Source organism: Oculina patagonica, chromosome 10, assembly GCF_052425735.1.
Source record: "Oculina patagonica isolate OP01 chromosome 10, crgOcupat, whole genome shotgun sequence".
In the NCBI taxonomy this organism is placed as follows: Eukaryota; Metazoa; Cnidaria; class Anthozoa; order Scleractinia; family Oculinidae; genus Oculina; species Oculina patagonica.
Window position 1 is genome coordinate 22,192,359 of NC_135767.1, and position 19,933 is coordinate 22,212,291.

Below are 19,933 nucleotides of genomic sequence, written 5' to 3' on the forward strand. Positions count from 1 at the left end.
GTGTTTCTCTATATACACATACTTCATGGAGCAGGGACCATAATCGGGGAAGAATACCACAATAAAGTAGTATCTTTGAGGCGAGGATCGTGTGGAAGCCGCACGGAAGGCAATGAAAATAATGGCGGCCATTTGTATAACTATAAAAGCAACAACAAAAATGGTGCATATCATGGATTTGCGTGCATCCCACGCTCTCGGTCTCCGTCCTCGATTATGGCATTTGTAAAGAGATACAGACGTACCTTGAACTGAGAAGTAATAGTAATCGCCCTTCGTCGACGTTTCCCATGTTCGCGTGACATTAATTCCATTGACTGACATGTTGGTGAATGTCTGCCAGCCGCAAAAGCCAGACTGATATGTACATGGCATATCTATGCATTAAAAAGAATATCGTCATAATCAATAGATGGAGTTTCCACGGTTGCTTTCTTTCAAAATCGCAGCGGTAGCGTTTGCGCGAGATATATCAGTGAAATCGTCAACGTCTTGCACGAGTCATCAACTGTTTCGTTTTGCCGAAATTTTCTGTTTCCTGATCTTGGTCATCCAAAGATTGTATACAAAATTATTTTCTCCATTTTCTAAATCGATTTTTATGTCTCATCCTATATCTTTCTTTGGTTGCTTTTTTCCCCTTGTTTTGCTTTTTTTTTTGTTTTTCTTTTTTTCCATTCCTTTTGGACCTTAGCGTTAGTGGAGTCGGCTTTAACAAGTGTTCTAAAAAAAATTCAGCCACCAAACAATTTTCTCAAGAAAGTACTTACCCTTGATATTTTTGTCTTCTACCAGGAAAACAATTTCAGAATTCACATCACCTCCCCAGGCTCTCCACTGTACCAAAATAGCATCACGCGGTATGAACAATTCTTTATGAACAAGATCCGTCATTAATCCAATAGAGTAATAGGTTTTCAAAATCACATCAGCAGTATTATTGGAGTCATAAATTTCCAAATCCTGCGTTCCCTTAAAGTACAACAGAGTTAACTTAATTCCTTGACCTTTGCGTACCGTCAACACTTTCTGACAAGTTAGGGAAGCCACTCTGTTCTTCGGCCTTGGTATATCGAAATAAAGATGCGTTTGATTGTTGACAAAAATAACTTTTTCCTCACTGCATAGAAATACTCTTCCATAGCGGACACGAGGGACGTTTTGCGCACTTGGTTCCTCAAAGGAAATGCCTTGTTGATTTTTTGATGATTCTGAACTCTCCACCAGAATGTTGCGTCGTGTTTGTACAAAGCTTATACCAGTCCCTCCAGTGTTAAAAAACGTGCTGTTATACACATGTACATCATTCCTTGGCGAGTGAATATGAAGGCCACCAGACAAACAGTTTCTTATCGAGATAGATTTCAGCTTAGGCACATTTGTCACGGCCTCTAATGCTGGGACAGCCATTCCATGACGAACGCCACAGTGTGAAAACTCGACATGATTCAACACGGACTCTGTTTGGGACGTGTTCAGATCTCTGGAAGATACAAAACGCAAATTTCCCCAGGACATGCTCTGACATTTCGCAACAACATCTAACATACTACTTCTGTCGAGGTTGCGCCGTAGTGTAGGACATTCATGTAAGGATGTTTCGTTTCCTTGGCAAAGAAATTCCACTGGCCACGATACGGAAACAGCCTGACCAAATGCATCAGAGCGTTCCATGGCAGCGACTGGCGGACCATAGCCAAGTTGTCTACATACTACTTTAGTGACGTTCCTTAAGTAAACATTGCTGGAAGCAAAGATTCGTTTCCAAGAATTGTTATAATACACTTCTGCCCTCCCCTCCCATGGAAAATCGCCATCCAAAAGTCGTACAGGTAGATGTGAATCGTTGTTACTGCCCGTAGGTTCCTTGACTGTGAATATAACTGGTTTAGCAGACGTTCCTAGAGCTTGGAGCGCTCCAGCAACAAGTATACTCATTCCAGGGCTTACCTTGACCGTGACACCCGCTTCTATAGTTAGCGTGACGTTTTCTAGAACGGTGAAATCTGAAGTCAAGCTATATGGGCTACGAGAGGCTTTGAGTACTAAAGACTCGAATAATCGTCCAGAAAGAACGCTTCCATGTTGTTTGGAATCGTTTTTTTCGACTACTGTTAAAGTTGGATCATCGCGGCTTAGAAGAAAAGGCCAGTCATTGGCGATAGCAAAGTCATAATTGTCATCGAAATCCGATATCCTGTCACGCACTTCACTTGCGATCGTTGTACCCCACCAGTTATGTGTCACATTCACAACGTCACGCGAAGAACTGGCAGGAAACCTTATACACAGTTCCCTCCGATATTTGCCGTTATCAAATTTGTTAAAGCTGAATTCCGTTTCTTTGTAATAATGGATTGCAGAAAGAACAAGAGCACAATAATTGCCTGCCGTTGACAATGGTAATGACGCGAAAGGAATGTTATTGGATAAAGTGTTGTTATTAAAAGCGACCTTTTCCCTCTGAATCTTAGGGTGGATGTCATGTATCATGCGAAGAAGAACGATGCCCTCTCCCCTGTTGTGCGTGAAAATGTTGTTGGAAAACGTGGAATTTTCGTCCAGGTGAAGGACTTCTATCACACTTTTATCTTTGCAATAATTCTTATTAAAAATGTTATCTGTTATGGCGGTGGGAACATGGGTAGCTGTTCCTTCAAGACGCACACAGCGTCCTAAATTTGACGTAAACTTGTTGCTTCTTATGACAACTTTATTACGATTTGCTGTCCCTCCAATGTAAATTACTGCTTTATCTTTGCACTGGTTAGCGGTAAACAAGTTATCTTGAACAACGAAGGGTGATGTCCACTTTTTCAAGTCGCCGTACTGGTCAAAGTCAAATTTGTGAAATGCGATAACAGAAGTGCCTTGATTTTCCTCAAAAGTATTATTAACAAATACCCAATGGCCCTTGCTTCTGATATCAACAGTAGGTCCCTGATTTCGAAAGAAGTGGCTGGACGTGATCTGAACCGCGGGAAAATCTTTATACTTGGGAAAGTAGTCGCGAGAATATAATAGTGCCCCCATCTTGTTCCAAGAAAACGTACTGCCACTGATGAATAAGGTTAAAGTTAAAGTTTCCCGTTTTGTATAATCAATGACTTGGAGGCCGCGGATACCACTTGCTGTAATAATCGAGTTTACAATGTTGATGATACCTTTGCCCTCGTTGTGAATATACACGCCATAGTTTTCTGAACCATTGATTGTACAGTTTTCAATGGTTAATTCTGTTGTGGACATTTCTGGAAACTCAATTCCCTTTCTGTTTTTTTGAAGATTTGTTGAAATGATTTTTACGACATCGATGTCTCTCTTTGAAATTTTGATACCGAATTCCTTGGAGTTGGCAATGTCTGTGTCAGTAATGGTGAGGGATTTTATTTTCCCTCCAATCCTGACATTTCCCTGAAGACTGTTGGTAATCGTAGCTCGATCTATGCGTATCTCTCCTCCGGTGTAATCAAACTGTTGGCTTTCTATAAAAAATAGGTTCAATAGCAATGTCGAATTAAGAAAGTTGAAAAAGAGGACTACCTATTAAATATCATGTGTGTCTACCAATTGGACTGAAATAATAATAATGATGATAATGATGACGATGATGATAGTAAAACATTTTTTTTCTCTGAAACAAAAGATACAGGTAATGTGTGCAAACTCAACTCATTAGAGATTAAACCAAACCGGTGAAACGTGCTTTTCGCGCGCGCTGATTGGCTTCTCAATTCTGCTACTTCTACATCCAAACAAAACAAATGGATTTGTGTAACGATTGGACGGAAAACTTTAGGTTTCTATCGGCAGATAGTTGGTCGACAGAAACTGAGAGCGAGCGGTCAAATTGTTTTAGCATAACCCAGTTGCAGATCTATAAAACACAGAATGTCGCAAACTTTTTGGAAGGTTTTAATTGATTAGATTCAGCGAAAAAAAGGCGCGTGCTCCAAGAGCCGTCTATCTAACAATTAGACGGCAAGCTCGAGATTTCAATCGGCTGATAGTTAACGAAGGGCGAAGCTTCGAGCCAATCACATTGCGCGCTTTGCCAATAGACGGCCGCTAGGTTATGCTGATGATTAATAGATGGCACCTACGTAGACATTGCGTATTTTGCCAAAAGTCAGCAACTGAGTTATGCTAATTTCCTTTAGACCGCAAAACATTTTACTGGCTTGCTATAAACAGCAACACATAGGATTTTACTGTTTTTCATTTCCATCTCGATGAATAATCGCCAGGTAAAGTACCGCCCTACTTATCAACGCAACATTTTTTTTTCTCCCACTCCAAAACTTTGATTTGTAAAGTCCAATTATACAAATACAAATAACAAAAAGCAACTAAAAATGACTTACCTCTCACTGTATACACTAAGAAATTAATAGCAAGTTCTATTCCGACGTGCTTGTAGATATCAAACAAAATGGATGATTTGGTAGAGTTAAAGACAGGGCGATCCTCCCACGATAAAGATTTCATCTTCCATGGCGAGCAACCTGACGCATTTGTACCATCATACACGTGAAAGTAATACAAGTTACCATACCAAGGTGTATAATATAGAGCCTGAATGACTAATTTATAACCTGGCTCTGTTTCCATCGCATGCTGACACCTGAGCTGCAAGGTCCTTTCTAGTGCCTCCAAAGTGAAGTAATACAGCTTGTTCGCCAATAGAAAGGTTTTGTTTTTTGAGCAGGCGTGTAGAGTTTTGTTCACATCTGGGCTGGCCATTTCGGCCGTGTAAATGTTTATTCCATCCCAAGTACTTTCATAAAAAAAACCGTAGATATCGCTACTTGTCACATTTACGTCTGTTAGTGTAAGAGAAGGAGACCGCGAAAGAACACCGAAATATTTTGTGTTGGACACAGTAGAATGCGGCATCAAGGACTGGTCGTAAAATAAACTCTGATATACTACTTGCACACCAATACCGACTGAATTGTTTACAAAAATGTTACTTATATTATGGTGGTTGAAATCAACTTTGAGAGCTGCACCAGGAATATAGTTATCCCTGCAATATATATGACCATACTGATAATCACAGATTTGCAAGTTATATGCATACCCAGCATCGTGGATTTCCAGGTGGTGCAACGAGCTTTTATGGTTTGACATTGTCAGATGAAGCCCCGCCCAGTTGAACTGCTGACAGTAGACATGTACAGTATTTCCCCAGCAAGTAGGTCCATAACTCCAGGCATTAGCACTGCAGTTCATTATATCTCCGTCATCGTTCCCATCACAGACAACGTTACGCACAAAACCATTTTCCTCTCTAGGATGGGGAAGGACTGTGTAGTTTTTATAGAATAGATCGAGTTGTTGACAAATTACTTTCGCTTCTCTGGTGAACGATTCCTTGTAAGGTAAACAGAGGGGCCACCAAGTATTATTGACCAGAAACTCAACTCTTCCTGCCCACGGTCCATCCCCTCCACCCAGACGGAATCCTTTTTGACGTTGCATTTTCGTAAATCTCACTTTTTCATTTTCAGTTCCATCGACAATAAGTTTACCTTGTACAACCATGGCTGACCTGGAAGGAAACTCTAACGTGACATTTTTCGGAATGACCAACGACCCATTGGTCAGGATAATGATGTCATCTCGAACTTTGTAAGGCGAGTCGGCGCTTGACAAGGACAGCGGTCTATCTACGATTCCACCAATACTTGCACCTCTCAGAAAGCAGGATGGTCTTGGTATGCTGGCATTATTGGCACGTGTCTTGTTCGAGGAAAGAAGGTATGGGAAGAAATCCACTGGAGACAAGTGAACCCTGTGGTGGAAGTCAAATATTCTGTCCACGATTTCACATTCCTTTGTTGTTCCCCACCAGTTGAATTTAGCGTCAATAGCTCGTCCAGAATTTTGACGCAAGGTAGAGATCTGGAATTGAAAACTAGGGTTTTTAAAAATGTTTTCGTGCAAGGTAAAACTGCCTTCCTTAAGAACGATAACTGCACGAGTTGTCGAGGCACGGAAAAAGTTCGGAAAAAGGTCTTTTGTAACAACTTCGTTGTCTTCAAAAGTATTGTTTCTCACGACAACAGAACTTTTTTCAGGGAAAAAGCTGAAGTCGATAAATAAAACGTTTTCAGCGCGGTTCTTCATGAATGTGTTTTTATCTATTGACACGTCAACGGAGCTTCTTTTGTCGATTGTGCCACATTTGTTGTCATCCACCATAGTAAGTACTTGATCTGTATTGTTTGTAAAATTATTTGATTCAATAACCGCTTTTAACCCGAAAGCACGTGTACAGTTAATGTAGAATGCATTGCCTTTGTTCAGTTCGAAATGATTGTTCGTAACGATAGCTTTTAGTCCTCTCGGTTTCGGCCACCAAAAGTGGTCTGGAGACAAAAAGATGGCCCCTCTTCTGTTGCGCATAAATTGGTTTTTGCTAATGACCAGAGTAATGTTAACTGCCAAATTGCTGTAATAAGAATGAGCCTCGGGTGCTAGTCTGAATCCGTATTGAAAATTGTCGTTGATAGTGTTATTTATAAGACTAATTTGCTTAAAGTAGTACTTTAGTGAAGGGGATGACGATTGAGGATCGAATAAGCTAACACCGTGTCTCAAATTGGAAGTTGCTGTGCAGTTAAAGAATTGATGAGCTCCCTCTTGGTTTGATATGAAGCAACCGTCTTCCATGTTGCTTGAGAAATTACAATCTTTGAATCTGGACGCGACTTGGCCATCATAAATGCGAACCCCGCTGTTTGTGTTCAAAACTGCAGTGGTGTTTAGGAAATTAACTTCACCGGCACCGTTAGCAATTGCAAATCCGTTTTTATGGTTTCCAACAAACTCCGACTGTGACACGCGACCTTTACAATAAACACGCTGAAAATTCAACCCATTCTCTGCATTTCCTTTTGCGGACAGTTCGTGAAGATTACACGAATGGAGGCTGCTGTTTAAGATTTCAAGACCATTGGCGCTGTTGTTAATAAAGTGACTATTGGTAGCTGTTAGTGTTCCAAGGATACGTTCAGCAGTAATACCTTCGTTATTCCGAGCGACAGTAGTTTTGTCAATGATCATATTTCCTGTAAAGTTCTTTAAGGAGACACCCTTTTTATGGTTGTCACGAAATGTGCAGTTGGATATTACGAGAGAGGCAGCATCTGAAAAGAAGTAAAGAACCAAAATGGAAAAAACACGAATACTCGCCAAGATTCACTTCGCCTTCGTTGAACAAGTGTTAAATGTTTCTATAATAGACCTGCAATCATGCGCCTGAGGAAACGGTGTAACTAAGTTGTTCGCTATCTACCCCTGATTGTTTACATTGGCTTGATTGCTAATAACTGTTCGAGGGAGAAACTACTGAAGGCCAGACTTGAAGGAGCGGAAGAAATCAAGCCAAGTTTGTTACAGATAAGATAATAAATTAACAAAATTAAAACAAATGTCACGGCATTTTTCTCCCTACCTCGATCATCGTTGATTAAGAAATTCATTCTGGCTTTTGCACTGGAATGAAATCTTATGTAAAGTTCGTGACCTGAGCTTAAGGATGGCGGGACAACCAGCTGATTGTCACGCGTCCACTGGTTCACGAATACGCGTGTGAGTTTAGTGGCGTTTATGTTGTTACCATCGTGTACATCTAGCGTAGACTTTCCTCCAGTCATAGATTGATAATATAGAGTTAAGTGTCGTCCTGGACGAGTTCTGAAAATCTAAAAAGAAATGTTCAGAATTAAAAAAAAAATCAAACAATATGTCTCCGTTATGTGACGAAAGATTGTTTGTTTTGATTGTTTAGAGCTCCACAAAAGCGCACCCTCATTTCTTCCGAAAACTATTTTGCTGCATTCCTTTAGTTTTGGTTTCGGTTCCAGTTCTTCTTTCCTTACTTAAAGTCATTCCACTGAAATAAAACCAGCACTGAGATTTTTTTTTCAAATCAAGGGAATTAAATTTTGGAATAAAAATGGGGGGGGGGGGGGGGGGGGGGGAGCAACAGGACCTTGTTTATACCCAATAAATCCTTATAATATCACCATGGTTATAGTCACAATTACTTGCTTTATTCACGTTTCCAAGAATTATTTCTTATTCTACGCTGAGAATTGGTCCATATTTATTCTATAGATAGAAATTTACTATTCAATTCAAAACAACAGAAAAAAAAGAATAGGTCACCGCACTCGTGTTCAAGAGAATGACGATTTACCTCTCTGGTTAGGTCCAGCCGTAATAAGAAAGCCTCCGTTCTTTTATGCGCGCGCCCAAAACACGCGTGAAATTGAGCGCAGTACTGGAAGCGCAATGCAATACTGGGGAAAGTTCAGACTCAACCTTGACAAACCAATACTACGACTCTTTCTCAGTTGAGAAAACATTACAGTACCTAATAAATGCCCAATCAGGTGAACAAATAATTATGATAATTTTCTTTATGTTTTAAGTTACCATAGCAACGATGTAACTTGTTAAAAACACCCTAAATTTTAGCTTTAGTGCCTAAATCAAGTCCGGTGACCCCCATTTTGTATTATCGAGTTGACTTTTAACTTAAAGACTAGTTGCAAACGTAACTAATGTATCTCATAGATTTTAGTGACTTATTTTCAGCATAATTATCATTTTTGTAGATTTTAATCCTGGGTGTATAACAATTAGTTTCAGTGTGGGTGGGTTAAAGCATTTTTACATTTTAATATATTTATTCATAAGATACTGTAATCTAGCTTTTTTAAATTTTTATTATTTCTTTTATTTTTTACTTATAGTGTATATGACATGAAAAATATTTTCTGCTTATTTGAAAGGCCTTTCGAAAATGTCACTCCACTGAATTTTGAAAGGCGTTTCAAATAAGCAGGAAATATTTTTCATGTCATATACACTTTATATTAGTTCCCAATGTTTTTATAATGTATTTTAATTATTTATGCGCTTTATATCCGAGAGAGGACAACCTCATCCCGCGCCATGACATTAATGAATTGATTGATTGATTGATTGATTGATCGATTGATCTCGGCAAACTTAAAAAAAAAACTGCATATGAGGTTCAGAGCCAGCTTATATTTACAAAAACAAAATAAGGTGGCTCTGAATCCCACTTCCACTATTTCCTCTACTTAGTCATATAAATTTAATGCTACCAACACAGCGTATAACCAGAAAAAATATTCAAGGGAGAGGGGGACGGGGAGAGGGGAAGATTGTCTAGGTTGGTCTAGCCCCCATTGAGGGGCTAAGGCAATGCTAAGGTCCCTTGTTGCCTCACCGAAGTGATGAGTCACCGAGCTCTTACATGGTATGAAAACAGACTTCACCTTAGTAGCCAAAAAAAGTCTTTACTTACCTTGGCACAATCGACTGTCTTTCTAAATCTGCCCAATGCTTGGAAGGTGACTGGAAATGAGGTGATGTTATTCACATCGGCAGAACAAAAATCAAGTTGTACAGGAACGTCTTCGCTGTAACTTAATCCGTGCCCTTTCACTGTATTACTCACTACAGTGTTCTCAATCGTAATTCCATTTGATATCCCTTTAATTTGGATTCCTGCAAACACGTTGTCGCTGAAACTGCTATCCCTAATGGCCAGCGGAGAACTTCCTTTGGTGGACAACACTCCATATACAGACCTTTTAACTGTCACGTGTTCGAGGTTTGGAAGGAACGCGCCGCCCTTTATCGCTTTGTAGGCCTGGGTCACATCCACATATTGAAGAGACGACGTCTTCTCAAAACTGGAAAACTCAATACCTTTCCAGTTTGCTAGGCTGTAGCATTCTATTCCAACATCCTGGTTATGAGCTGACAATGGAAAGATAATCTTATTCAACTTTTTTTGTTAAAAAAAAGATTCCAGTTCGTTCTTTGTCAAGAGTAGCTTAAACGTTGAGCAGTGTATATTTTCTGAAAGGATAGCTTAACTTTTTGATTAAAGCGTGTGTGTAACGGTTGCCATACTGCGATTACCAAGAGTTCAAGGCATGACAATCAGATTCGCTGATTGGAAAAAAAAAAAGATTCGTTATACCCTTTCAAGGTTGGTTATTAAAGAGGACAGAGTCACATGGACGATTCCAGAAGGGCCTTAATAACATGAATTCAATTGTATTTCTCAATTATATTGGATTACGTAATTCGTCCACTTGTGACTTACCGCAGTAAGACCCATATCTTCTATGTTTGCACTCCAGCAAGCTACTCTCTGTCCCCTGGCAGTTGCCATTGTCCAGCCAAATTGGTCCGGTTCCCCCGCCGTGTGTGTAGTACCTTTTGGCTCCCAGAAAACCGAGCTGTCTGCAAGCAACCTGTGATCGACAAAAACTATATTACTATGTTACTATACAAACAAAAGCAACAGCATCCAGACTGTACTACGGGACACAGAAAATAAATAAATGGAACATAGTAAAACGCGGAACTACCGATTTTCAGTGATGAACGTAAACTATGCATGGCCAGGAGCTTGTTATGACTAAGTCAGCTCGCCTTTATATGAATATTTAGAGAAGAAATTGCATTCTGATCATCCAGTTGATTTACCTCGGCATCTGTCATATCCCAGTTCTCATCGCACACGGTTCCCCATTCTCCTCTTATGAAAATCTCCAGCCGGCCATCGCTGTAACTGTTCCCGTTGCGCAAGCGGATGCCATCATTATAAATATTTGTGACGTTCAAATTGTCCACATCTCTAGTGAAGACGATTCTTTCGCGAGAGTTTCCTTTCGCTTGCAGGGAACCTTTAACTTTAAAGGCAACTCCAAGTGTGAAATGTAATTGAACTCCAGGCTGTATAGTTAGCGTGGCGTTTTCAGCTACAACAAGGTCTTGAGATACGACGTACGGGGATTCATTCAGCGTTAGGTTGGTATCTACAACGATATCACCTCCGATTCTTGTGCTTGCGACCCGATCTTGTATAATAAGTAACAACAAGGATATAATTCTCCTCATCAATGACGAATAACTCGCCATCTCATTGGAATAACGTTTTTGCCCTAGAAATAATATACAGAATAGTTTAAAGGGAAACCTAAACACGCCGGGCCACTTTGGATAAGCCATAAAGTTTCTAGATCATCAATTTTGATGCTGTTTCACCATGCACTAAATTTAACTGTTTAGATTACATAGTCCCTGTAAAATCCTAGTTTTAGTCATACAATTTCTAGGTTACTCTTATCCAACTACCACATACATCTTCACTATCGTATCGTAAAACAAACTTATAAGCTTGCAATAGCTGTTTTATCTTTTCTTATTGCTATTAAAAAGATCCAGACTGTTTGTTAATTAGACTCTACAACTTTCAGATAAGAAAATTATTAAGATACACTATCTACATATGGTTCCAAATTGTTTTTGTGCGGCAGAATATTGGCCGATATTCTTATATCCTCAGCCCCTAATTTGTTAGCGCTGAGTTATAGCTGCAGAACGTACATTGCATCGAAAAGTACTTAAAACGACCATTAAAAGACACCGCACGGCAGAAACAACACACTGTAAAATCCTCTAAATGTGCTTTACATCTTCAATGATTATTAGAACGATCATTGATCAAGGCAATGATGTTGTTTAACTATTACTAGGAGTCAAGCAGCAAGCACATCTCAGCGGAGTACCAATGTAGTGTCTGGTTATCAGGTTTTTTGTTTTTCTATTATAACCCACCCATTAATTTTTGCGCGCGCTCATTGGACGACGGACGACGGGTATTTAACAATTATTCCATGAGCCCGCGTTGGATACGAGGTGGTAAATAGCCAACGAGGCGCGAAGCGCCGAGTTGGCTATAACGACTCGTATCCAACAAGGGCGAATGGAATAATTGTTTTATTAAATTCTTCTCAAGTTTAAATCAACTGGACATTTCATTTTGATGTAAACGAAGTGATAGTACGAGGAGGCGCGAAAATTTCTGGCGCTGTGTACACTTCTTGAGTTAAATGAAACATACGAGGAAAGCGAGCGAGAGAGTTTTCTTCCCGAGATTTTCCTCGAACAATCTCCTCTTAAGTCGTCTAAATATCCTGGAAATTGTGACAACAGTTAAGATTTACGAGAAGATCCGAAGCAAAAGCTTTTCTGGAAACTACAAGTCTTGTGCAAGTCGAACGAAGCAAGTGTTTACATTGTACTTCTTTACGGCTCCACGGCTGTCATCAAGACTGCTATATTATTTGAAGCGAATTTGAGCTCAAAGTGGAACAGGTTTATTGAAGTATAAAAGGACAAAACCAAGATTGAAAGGTAACAAACTTTACTGAAGTGCTGAGCCTAGTTTTATGACGTACACTGAATGAAACTGTGTCAGTTTGCCGTTCTTTCGTAAATTATTTGCTGCTTTTCTACTTTATTCACTCGCTTTTGTTGTTGTGTGTTTACAAGTATTATTAATTTAACTTTACGCATCAATCCTTTTGTTTTGCGTAGTTAATTTTACTATGGCATTTCTGTGGTTTTTGTAGGCACCGCTGATTATTTCTTGTTCATAAAGCTCGCCAAATTTGCTGTTTTCAACCATTTTTCTGACGAAACTGTCGCTTCCCGCAGAAAAATTTTACGCTGAGCCGCACTTGCCGCACTCATTTCCCATATAAGGTCAAACATAGGTATACGAGCTGATAACCGGGATTCAGTGAACCAATCAGAAAGCTAGAAATGCAATATCCGAGGTTGAGAATTTAATAACAGCGAATATACCTCGTCTGATTTGATATCCGTCGCCCGATTTTGTTGGCAAGCACAAAACAAACGAATGAAGTCACCTTATTCAATTCTAACCTTTAATGAAATCACAGAGTTAAAAAATCACGTAAACCAATCAACTTACATTTCTTTCAACCAGAGTTACGCCGGGTTTAGTTAGTAGGTGTTTTCCTATAAATTTACTGGCGATTAATGCCGTTGTAGAATTTTTGTGGGGGCAAAGCCGCCACATTGTTATCGACTGCGGGATTTATTTATTTATTTATTTATTTATTTATTTATTTATTTATTTGTGTGTGGGTTTGCTTGTGTCACGTGGTCTTCTGCGAGAGAGCCTGGGGATGAGTCGGCGGTGCGTGTCGAGTAGGCCATATTGGATTTTGGCGTGTCGTACGTTTCGTGTGGTTTCTTTGATTTCACTGAGCTGTTCTTGAAGTTGCTCGTCATTACAGCAGCTCACGAAGTCATACTAGCCAACATTACGTTTGGCTGGAAGTCTGTGCAGGTTGCACATCAATTCAAGAGAAGCTTTTACGCTTACGCAAGCCAATATTGAAAGCCGCAGAAACAGCACAATTTAATACATTTGTACTTGAATCAGTCTATATGGCTATATGTTCTGATATATGTAAATTATTCTGCAATGCATACCTACGGAGCGATATAATAAACAAACCATTTTAGTGCTACTTGTTAAAAAAGAAAAAAAAAAGGAAAAAAGAAAAAAATTGTCCCCTCTGGGATTCGAACTCGGGCCTCTGGCGACCTCTCGTTCCCCAGTCAGATGCCTACCCAACTAGGCTACTCTTACATTCTTAATGACGTTAGGGCGAAAATATTGTATATCAATGTAATAGACATTCCGCTGTTTATCTGTTATCATGTGCATCAAAGAAATGTTTGAATCACCTGCTGCTCATAAATTTTCAAGGAATGAATTTGCAAAAAATCACAAAGATTATTTGCCGCAATAAATAGCAGCCTTAAGGTAATTGAATGTACTAAATAAATTCACAAAAAAAAAGAATCAAATTTGAAATTATCAAGCCCCCACACGTACGCATCGCGGACCGATTTTTTTGGAGGGTTATGAAATGAATAAACCCCTTTCTGGCTTGCTGGTATATTGAAGAATAATGCCCTTGGCTAAAGATTGTCCTCAAGATTTCACAGTTGGAATCGAAGCTTCGCTTTTCGGCCAACTGTTCATTTTTCGACAATCTTTCAGTCTCGAGCATTATCCTCCAATATACCAGCCGCCTGAGGGGGTTTATTTACTTAATATGCTATGGATATAAGCTACTTTCGAAAGCGCGGTATATTGGAACCGAATGTTAACCTTTGTGGTGCTAAACCCGACTTTTTTTCCGGGATTTTGGAGGAGCGGTCATTGAACCACTTGTGACGTCATCAATTTATACGTCAGAAGATTCTTGTGGTAAGAAACTAATACAGACAGGATAGATCTTTGCACACGACTGTCTATTTTGAATATAGATTTGCATTTTGACAGAGCTAATCTAAAATAAAAATGATCTGTGTTTGGTGCAAAATAGGAGGTTTTCACTGTCACTCCACTGTCATGCCGCGAAGAAATAAATCGAAATCATCGAGTAAAAAAAATCAAGAATATATGAAGAAGTAAACATTCAAATGAACACTTCTCACAAAACCTCAACTTTCAAGATTCTTAAAAATCGCAGGATGATGCATTTTTAAAAGAAAACGTGCGGCGAATGCTATCAAGCTAAAAACCTTCAAGAGAGATAAATTTTAAGGACGTCTAATAGTCAGGGAAGCTTAGGATAAAAAATCAGGTGTCTTGCGATTCTACGTTTTAGAATTTTGATGACGTCTTGTGAAAACCAAGAATTGGTAGCAAAACAGGCATATACACCAAGCTTGCATTTGCTGCAGTGTGAGAAAGTTGCTTTTCTAGCAAAGCTAAGAGAAAGTAGCATCTAACCACGAAAAAAATAATAATATGATATTCCCCCCAATGTTTCCAATCGCTTCGATCGCCTACGATCGTCTCAGTATTTGCAAACGATCGATGCAATAGAAACGATCGGGGCGATTATATATGAACCAACATTAAGGAGGTCGCAAAAATGGTCTGTGTTACGAAAATGTTACAACCGCGTATAGCCAAACAAATTCCAAATCGTAACCCTGCAAAATGTGCGTTCTTTGGAACGTTAACTGGTTACCTTTAACGAGTAACTTACGACAAGTAAGTGAAAGTCAGTTCGAGTCATCAGATTAATTTGGAAATGAATCTTGGCTCTTATTATCTAACACGGGTTTAAGCGTTTAGCAATCGAACTGAACTAATGAACTCATTATCGCGTTCCACTTACCTTCCAAATGAGCCTCTGGTATTCCTTAAGTCAACAAGTCTGTTTCGGGAAAGAAACTATCCATCGTAGCATGCAATCGTCAAAGAACCTTCACTGGCTAGCTATAGCTTAATAACGGAACTACATGTCAATAACTGTTTAATGCATGTCTCTTTGTTTGATGAAGGAGTTTATGATTAGCATGCGTGTCACGTCCGAACCACACGCGACCGGAGATATTATTGAAAAGCTGCGGATGATTATGTCCACGACAGAGAACCCTAGGGAAATGAAAAATAACCTCTTGCCATCGAAAAACCTTAGTTTAGGATGGGCAAACATTTGTCAAATATTTTGGTTTACAAACGGCTTTTAGAAATGCACACGACTAATTTAGGATGGTCTCGCATGACCTGATTCCGGAATAAGATTAAAAGTTAAATTTTCTACGCGGAAAACGAAAACAAAATTAAGCAAAAAAATATCGCTGAAGAATAAATAAAAGAACTATAATGAAATGAAAAAGAAAACAACTTAAGTAAAGGCCAAAATTATCACTCATTTATTATCTGCTGATGTCCGATCTCGTCCCGTAATGCTGGAGTTCCACTGACGCGTAATTTTTTACGTGCGTGAAAAAAATTAGAGACAATGTATGAACGACTTGCGTAAACGTTTACGCAAGTCGTTCATACATTGGCTGCGGTCACATCTAGGCTACTAGGGACTTTAAGATACCTGGACGGCGAAGACTCCACTTGACTTCGCTATCAGTTTGCTATGCAAAGCACAGCAAATATATTCGCAACCGCGCGCATCCGGCGTCTAGCATCCGTTTAAAGTTTTACCTTATACTTCTCAATTTCCTACAATGGTTTGCCGCACGAAAATAAGAAATGAAAATGATAACAGCTTTGACGTCACAATAGGCTAATCACAACTAACTGTGGTTTACTGTGGTGTGACCGCAAAGTCGACCGAAAGCACTAACTACAGTAGGTTTGACGTCACGTAAATTGAGACTAACTTAAGTTAAACTTTAGTTACGTCGTAGATGTGGCCGCAGCCATTGTCACTATTTTTTTAACGCACGAAAACGCATGTAAAAAATACACGTCAGTGGAAATCCACCTTAACATTAGTTGTGAAGCGCATTCAGCTCTGTAAATGCGCTATATAAGAACAATTATCATTCATTCATTCATTCATTCATTCATTCATTCATTCATTCATTCATTCATTCATTCATTCATTCATTCATTCATTCATTCATTCATTCATTCATTCATTCATTCATTCATTCATTCATTCATTCATTCATTCATTCATTCAACTGACAAGATAAAAATCTGGACAACAGCAACATACGAACCCGGGTGTTTACTCTCCGAATTTTTTTACCCTTTTGAAACCCTAACGCAGACTGACAGTCGGTGGAAGAACCTAAGCTTGGTAACGAAACTACACGTCATAAACCGTCCAAAGCACCCACGTGTATTTTTAGCCGGAATTCAAGAAAAAATGTCATCCCCGCAACGGAGAACCGGACATTGCTATTACTAAGAAATACGGGAAGTTATGTGGGACTAACATGGGACTTCAACACGAAAACTTCTAGTGCCCTTTCGTGCTCGTTTTCTTTGAGTGAAAGACTTTGGACGAAAACTTGGATGGCAATTAAAATGGAGAAAAGCTTACTTACTGAAGCATTGCGTTCACAAAGCACATTTAATGATTTTGCTATTTCGGAAAACTTTACTAAGAATGCTCAAATGGACTGCTTATACAAGAGGGCTTTCGATTGGCATTATTGCGGGATAACAATAAATGGACCAATCCAGAAACCGTCGGATATCAGCTCGATTGAGCTACTCTTCCATTTCAGGACCACGAGAATTGTATTTCAGGCATTCTGCTCTAGGGAGGAAATATTTAACCTTGGAAAGTACAATGAAGAACGAGCTTTTTTCGATCTTTCCAGACCCGGCGGAGGGGGTTGGTGGTGGAGGGCGTATTCCGCCCCGCTACAACTTCCAGAATATTCAGGTAAGTTATAGTACTGGCCCTGAAGAAGACTAGCTCTGCTAGTTGAAATATTGGCCAACAAATCTTGCCCTCCTGCCGTTGTTCCAGCCTTGCAATCAATCTGGTTTTATTAGCACTTAGAGTGACGTCTGGTACGAGCATTTGTTGAACAAGAGATCCGGCAGCAGACAAGCCAAGCAGCAGTTGTTTTCTTCGTTGTGTGGTCCCCTGCATCAAAACTGTTTTTATATTTAGGCAATCACAATGAAACTTATAGTATTTCCCAAAAGCTATCTATTGATACACGTTATGTGGGATGATGACATCACATCACGTGACAATTACATCATGCTACATCATGAATTCGCCCTCTCCTCTCTAGACCAAAAACCTTAGAAGTAGGGGGGTGGGGGGGAATCCATCCAACCTCATCCATCCAACCCCCCGCTCCCCTGGTACCACGGTAAGGATTTGAATTTGCTTGTAATTCCCCTTCCTAGAGCAGAATGTCTGGAATGCATTCCTCGTAATCCGTAAAGAGGGGTCTGAATGACGCTTATTTTAAACACTTATTTTTTTGGCTCTGTAACAATATTATTAAGTTTAGATTATCAAGAAGTTTGCGGCCATTTCCCGACGATTCCCTATCATTTCGGAAGATTTCCGAATACTACCGAAGACTCCCGAAGACTGCCAAAGATTTTCGTAGACTACTGAAGATGAATTACGTCGAACTTCACGTGAGTCGAACCTAATGCAAATGAGCAAAACCTATTGTTTTTGTTCATTTGTATGGTGGCCTAAGGTTGCCATAGTCAAATTGGTATAGAATTGTAAAAAAAAGTTCAAAAATAAAAATAAATAAATAGGAAATAAAAATAGTTTCACTTTGTTTTGTTTTTAAAAAATATTTTTATAAAATTATTGAACCGAAAACTAAATTAAAAAAAAAATGGAATGAAAAGCAAAAGAAAGTAAAATGAAATCAAAAATCCGCATGTTCACATTTGCATTAGGTTCGACTCATGTGAAGTTCGACATTTGGCCCGGGCCTAAGAGTTTTTCACGAAAAACCCCCCAAACCGCGGCTTAACAGTATTTTCTCTGGAAACTGTAAACATAAAAAAAAAATTGGAACGGGTTTTGTTGATATTGGAAGCATTGGAACGTCGCAAATGAGTGCATTTTGGGTCGCATAATGGGCTGATTACGGATAAAATATACGCAAGAGTGCATTTCAAAGAGGTAAGACGTATTTTATTGATCAGTTCTAACCGAACTCCTCTGCTCCCTGTGCAATAATTAGTGAGTTTTCCGGAATCGCAAGTTCATTAAAATGTGCGGTGAACGCAATGCTTCAGTATTATAAAGTAAGCTTCCCTCCATTTTAATTGCCATCCAAGATTTTTGTTCAAAGTCTCTCACTCATACAAAAACGAGCACGAAAGGGCACTAGAAGTTTTCGTGTTAAAGTCCCATGTCAGTCGCACATAACCCCTCCCGTGTTTCTTAGTAACAGCAATGTCCGGTCCTCTGTTATGGGGATGACATTGTTTCTTGAATTCCGGCCAAAAATATACATGTATGCTTCGAGCAGTTTATGATCTGTAGTTCCGTTACCAAGCCAACATTAACTTTAGTCCGGTACCCAAAATAACCAAAATATTTGACAAATGTTTGAACATAATGCTGAACTAAGTTTATCTTAACTTAATAGTATTGCCATCGAAATAGTGAGGTTTTGGATGGCAAGAGATTTTTTTTCGTTTCCCTAGGGTTCTCTGTCATTAGACATAATCAACCGCAACTTTCTAAAAATATCATGATCCGGTCGTTTGTTATTCGGACGTGATATTATTGTCTGCTGCGTGCTAATCGGAAACTACCAGATCCGACAGATACACGTTTTGAACAGTTAATGACGTGTAGTTCCGTGCTGATACCAAGCTAGCCGCCAGTGGAGGTATTAAGACGATTGCCTGCTACGATGGATAGTTTCTTTCCCGAGACAGACTTGTAGACGCTGCGAACAACATAAAGACTCATTTGTAAGGTAAGTGGAACGCGATGATGAAATCATGAGTTCATTTCGATTGCTAAACTAAAAGGAACTAAATTACGCTTTCACCGTGTTCCATACCTAGAGCTAGATTTCTTTCCAACTAAATTAATTTGGCGACTAGAACTAAATTCGGATTACTCGTCGGAAGTTACTCGTTAAAGTCAACCACATAACGTTTGTAAGAACGTGCATATATTTTGCACAGTAACAATTTGGAATTTGCATGGCCGTACACGTTTGTAACATTTAAATAACAATTGCCATGAACTACAGTTATGAGTAACAGTCGTGTTAAGATGTTATCGCTTGCAGATCAATATTGTTGTCACGCGAAGATCTGAAATTAAAGCGTCGGCTTCTTGTAGCTCAGATATATTTTAATGTAAATAGTGTCCCCAGCAGTTTTTTTTTAAAGCTAAATACTTCACTGATACTATAATAAAGTATTTCATCTTCATCGTCTTGAAGATCGAAGAAAAAATTATTCTTGCATATCGAGAAAGAGTGGATGTCAACCCACGCTGCAATTTTCCCAATGCTAAAAGCCATAAAAAGTATTGGATTCAGATTTTTTTAATGTGCATTGCTGGCCGGTTAAACATAGTTCGTGACTTATAACAATGTGGATTTATTTTTTTCTTTGATAAATTATGACTTGAGTGATCTTTGCATTGCTCATAAGTAAATTCCAATCCGAGTCATTCCAAAAGAACATACCCATAACCTCCAGTCACTGGTCCGATCGTGCAAAGAGAAAATTATTTATAGTGCCATAAATGGACGGAAAGCG

General features: G+C 39.2%; 2 protein-coding genes across 5 annotated transcripts in view; one reads left to right on the forward strand and one right to left on the reverse strand.

Annotated features, from left to right (window-relative positions):
• LOC144628873 (protein bark beetle-like) overlaps positions 1-19,933 on the reverse strand; it is a 92,736-nt gene that overhangs the window by 8,524 nt on the left and 64,279 nt on the right. Inside the window, exons 1-9 of one of the 4 annotated variants that reach the window (XM_078486982.1) lie at positions 15,795-15,898; positions 15,078-15,184; positions 10,546-11,003; positions 10,160-10,310; positions 9,350-9,807; positions 7,463-7,712; positions 4,365-7,154; positions 771-3,485; positions 246-377 (exon numbers count right to left, since the gene is read on the reverse strand). In XM_078486982.1, coding sequence (XP_078343108.1) covers positions 246-377; positions 771-3,485; positions 4,365-7,154; positions 7,463-7,712; positions 9,350-9,807; positions 10,160-10,310; positions 10,546-10,980 — 6,931 coding nt within the window. In that variant the 5' untranslated portion in view covers positions 10,981-11,003; positions 15,078-15,184; positions 15,795-15,898. Of the gene's footprint in view, positions 1-245; positions 378-770; positions 3,486-4,364; positions 7,155-7,462; positions 7,713-9,349; positions 9,808-10,159; positions 10,311-10,545; positions 11,004-15,077; positions 15,338-15,794; positions 15,899-19,933 lie in introns of those variants that run through there. The other 3 variants (XM_078486983.1, XM_078486981.1, XM_078486980.1) reach the window with 3 other exon arrangements.
• Positions 19,022-19,933, forward strand: part of LOC144628872 (protein bark beetle-like) — a 32,947-nt gene continuing 32,035 nt past the window's right edge. Inside the window, exon 1 of the mRNA XM_078486978.1 lies at positions 19,022-19,134. The gene's annotated coding sequence lies outside the window, so the exon portion shown is untranslated. The remainder of the gene's footprint in view (positions 19,135-19,933) is intronic.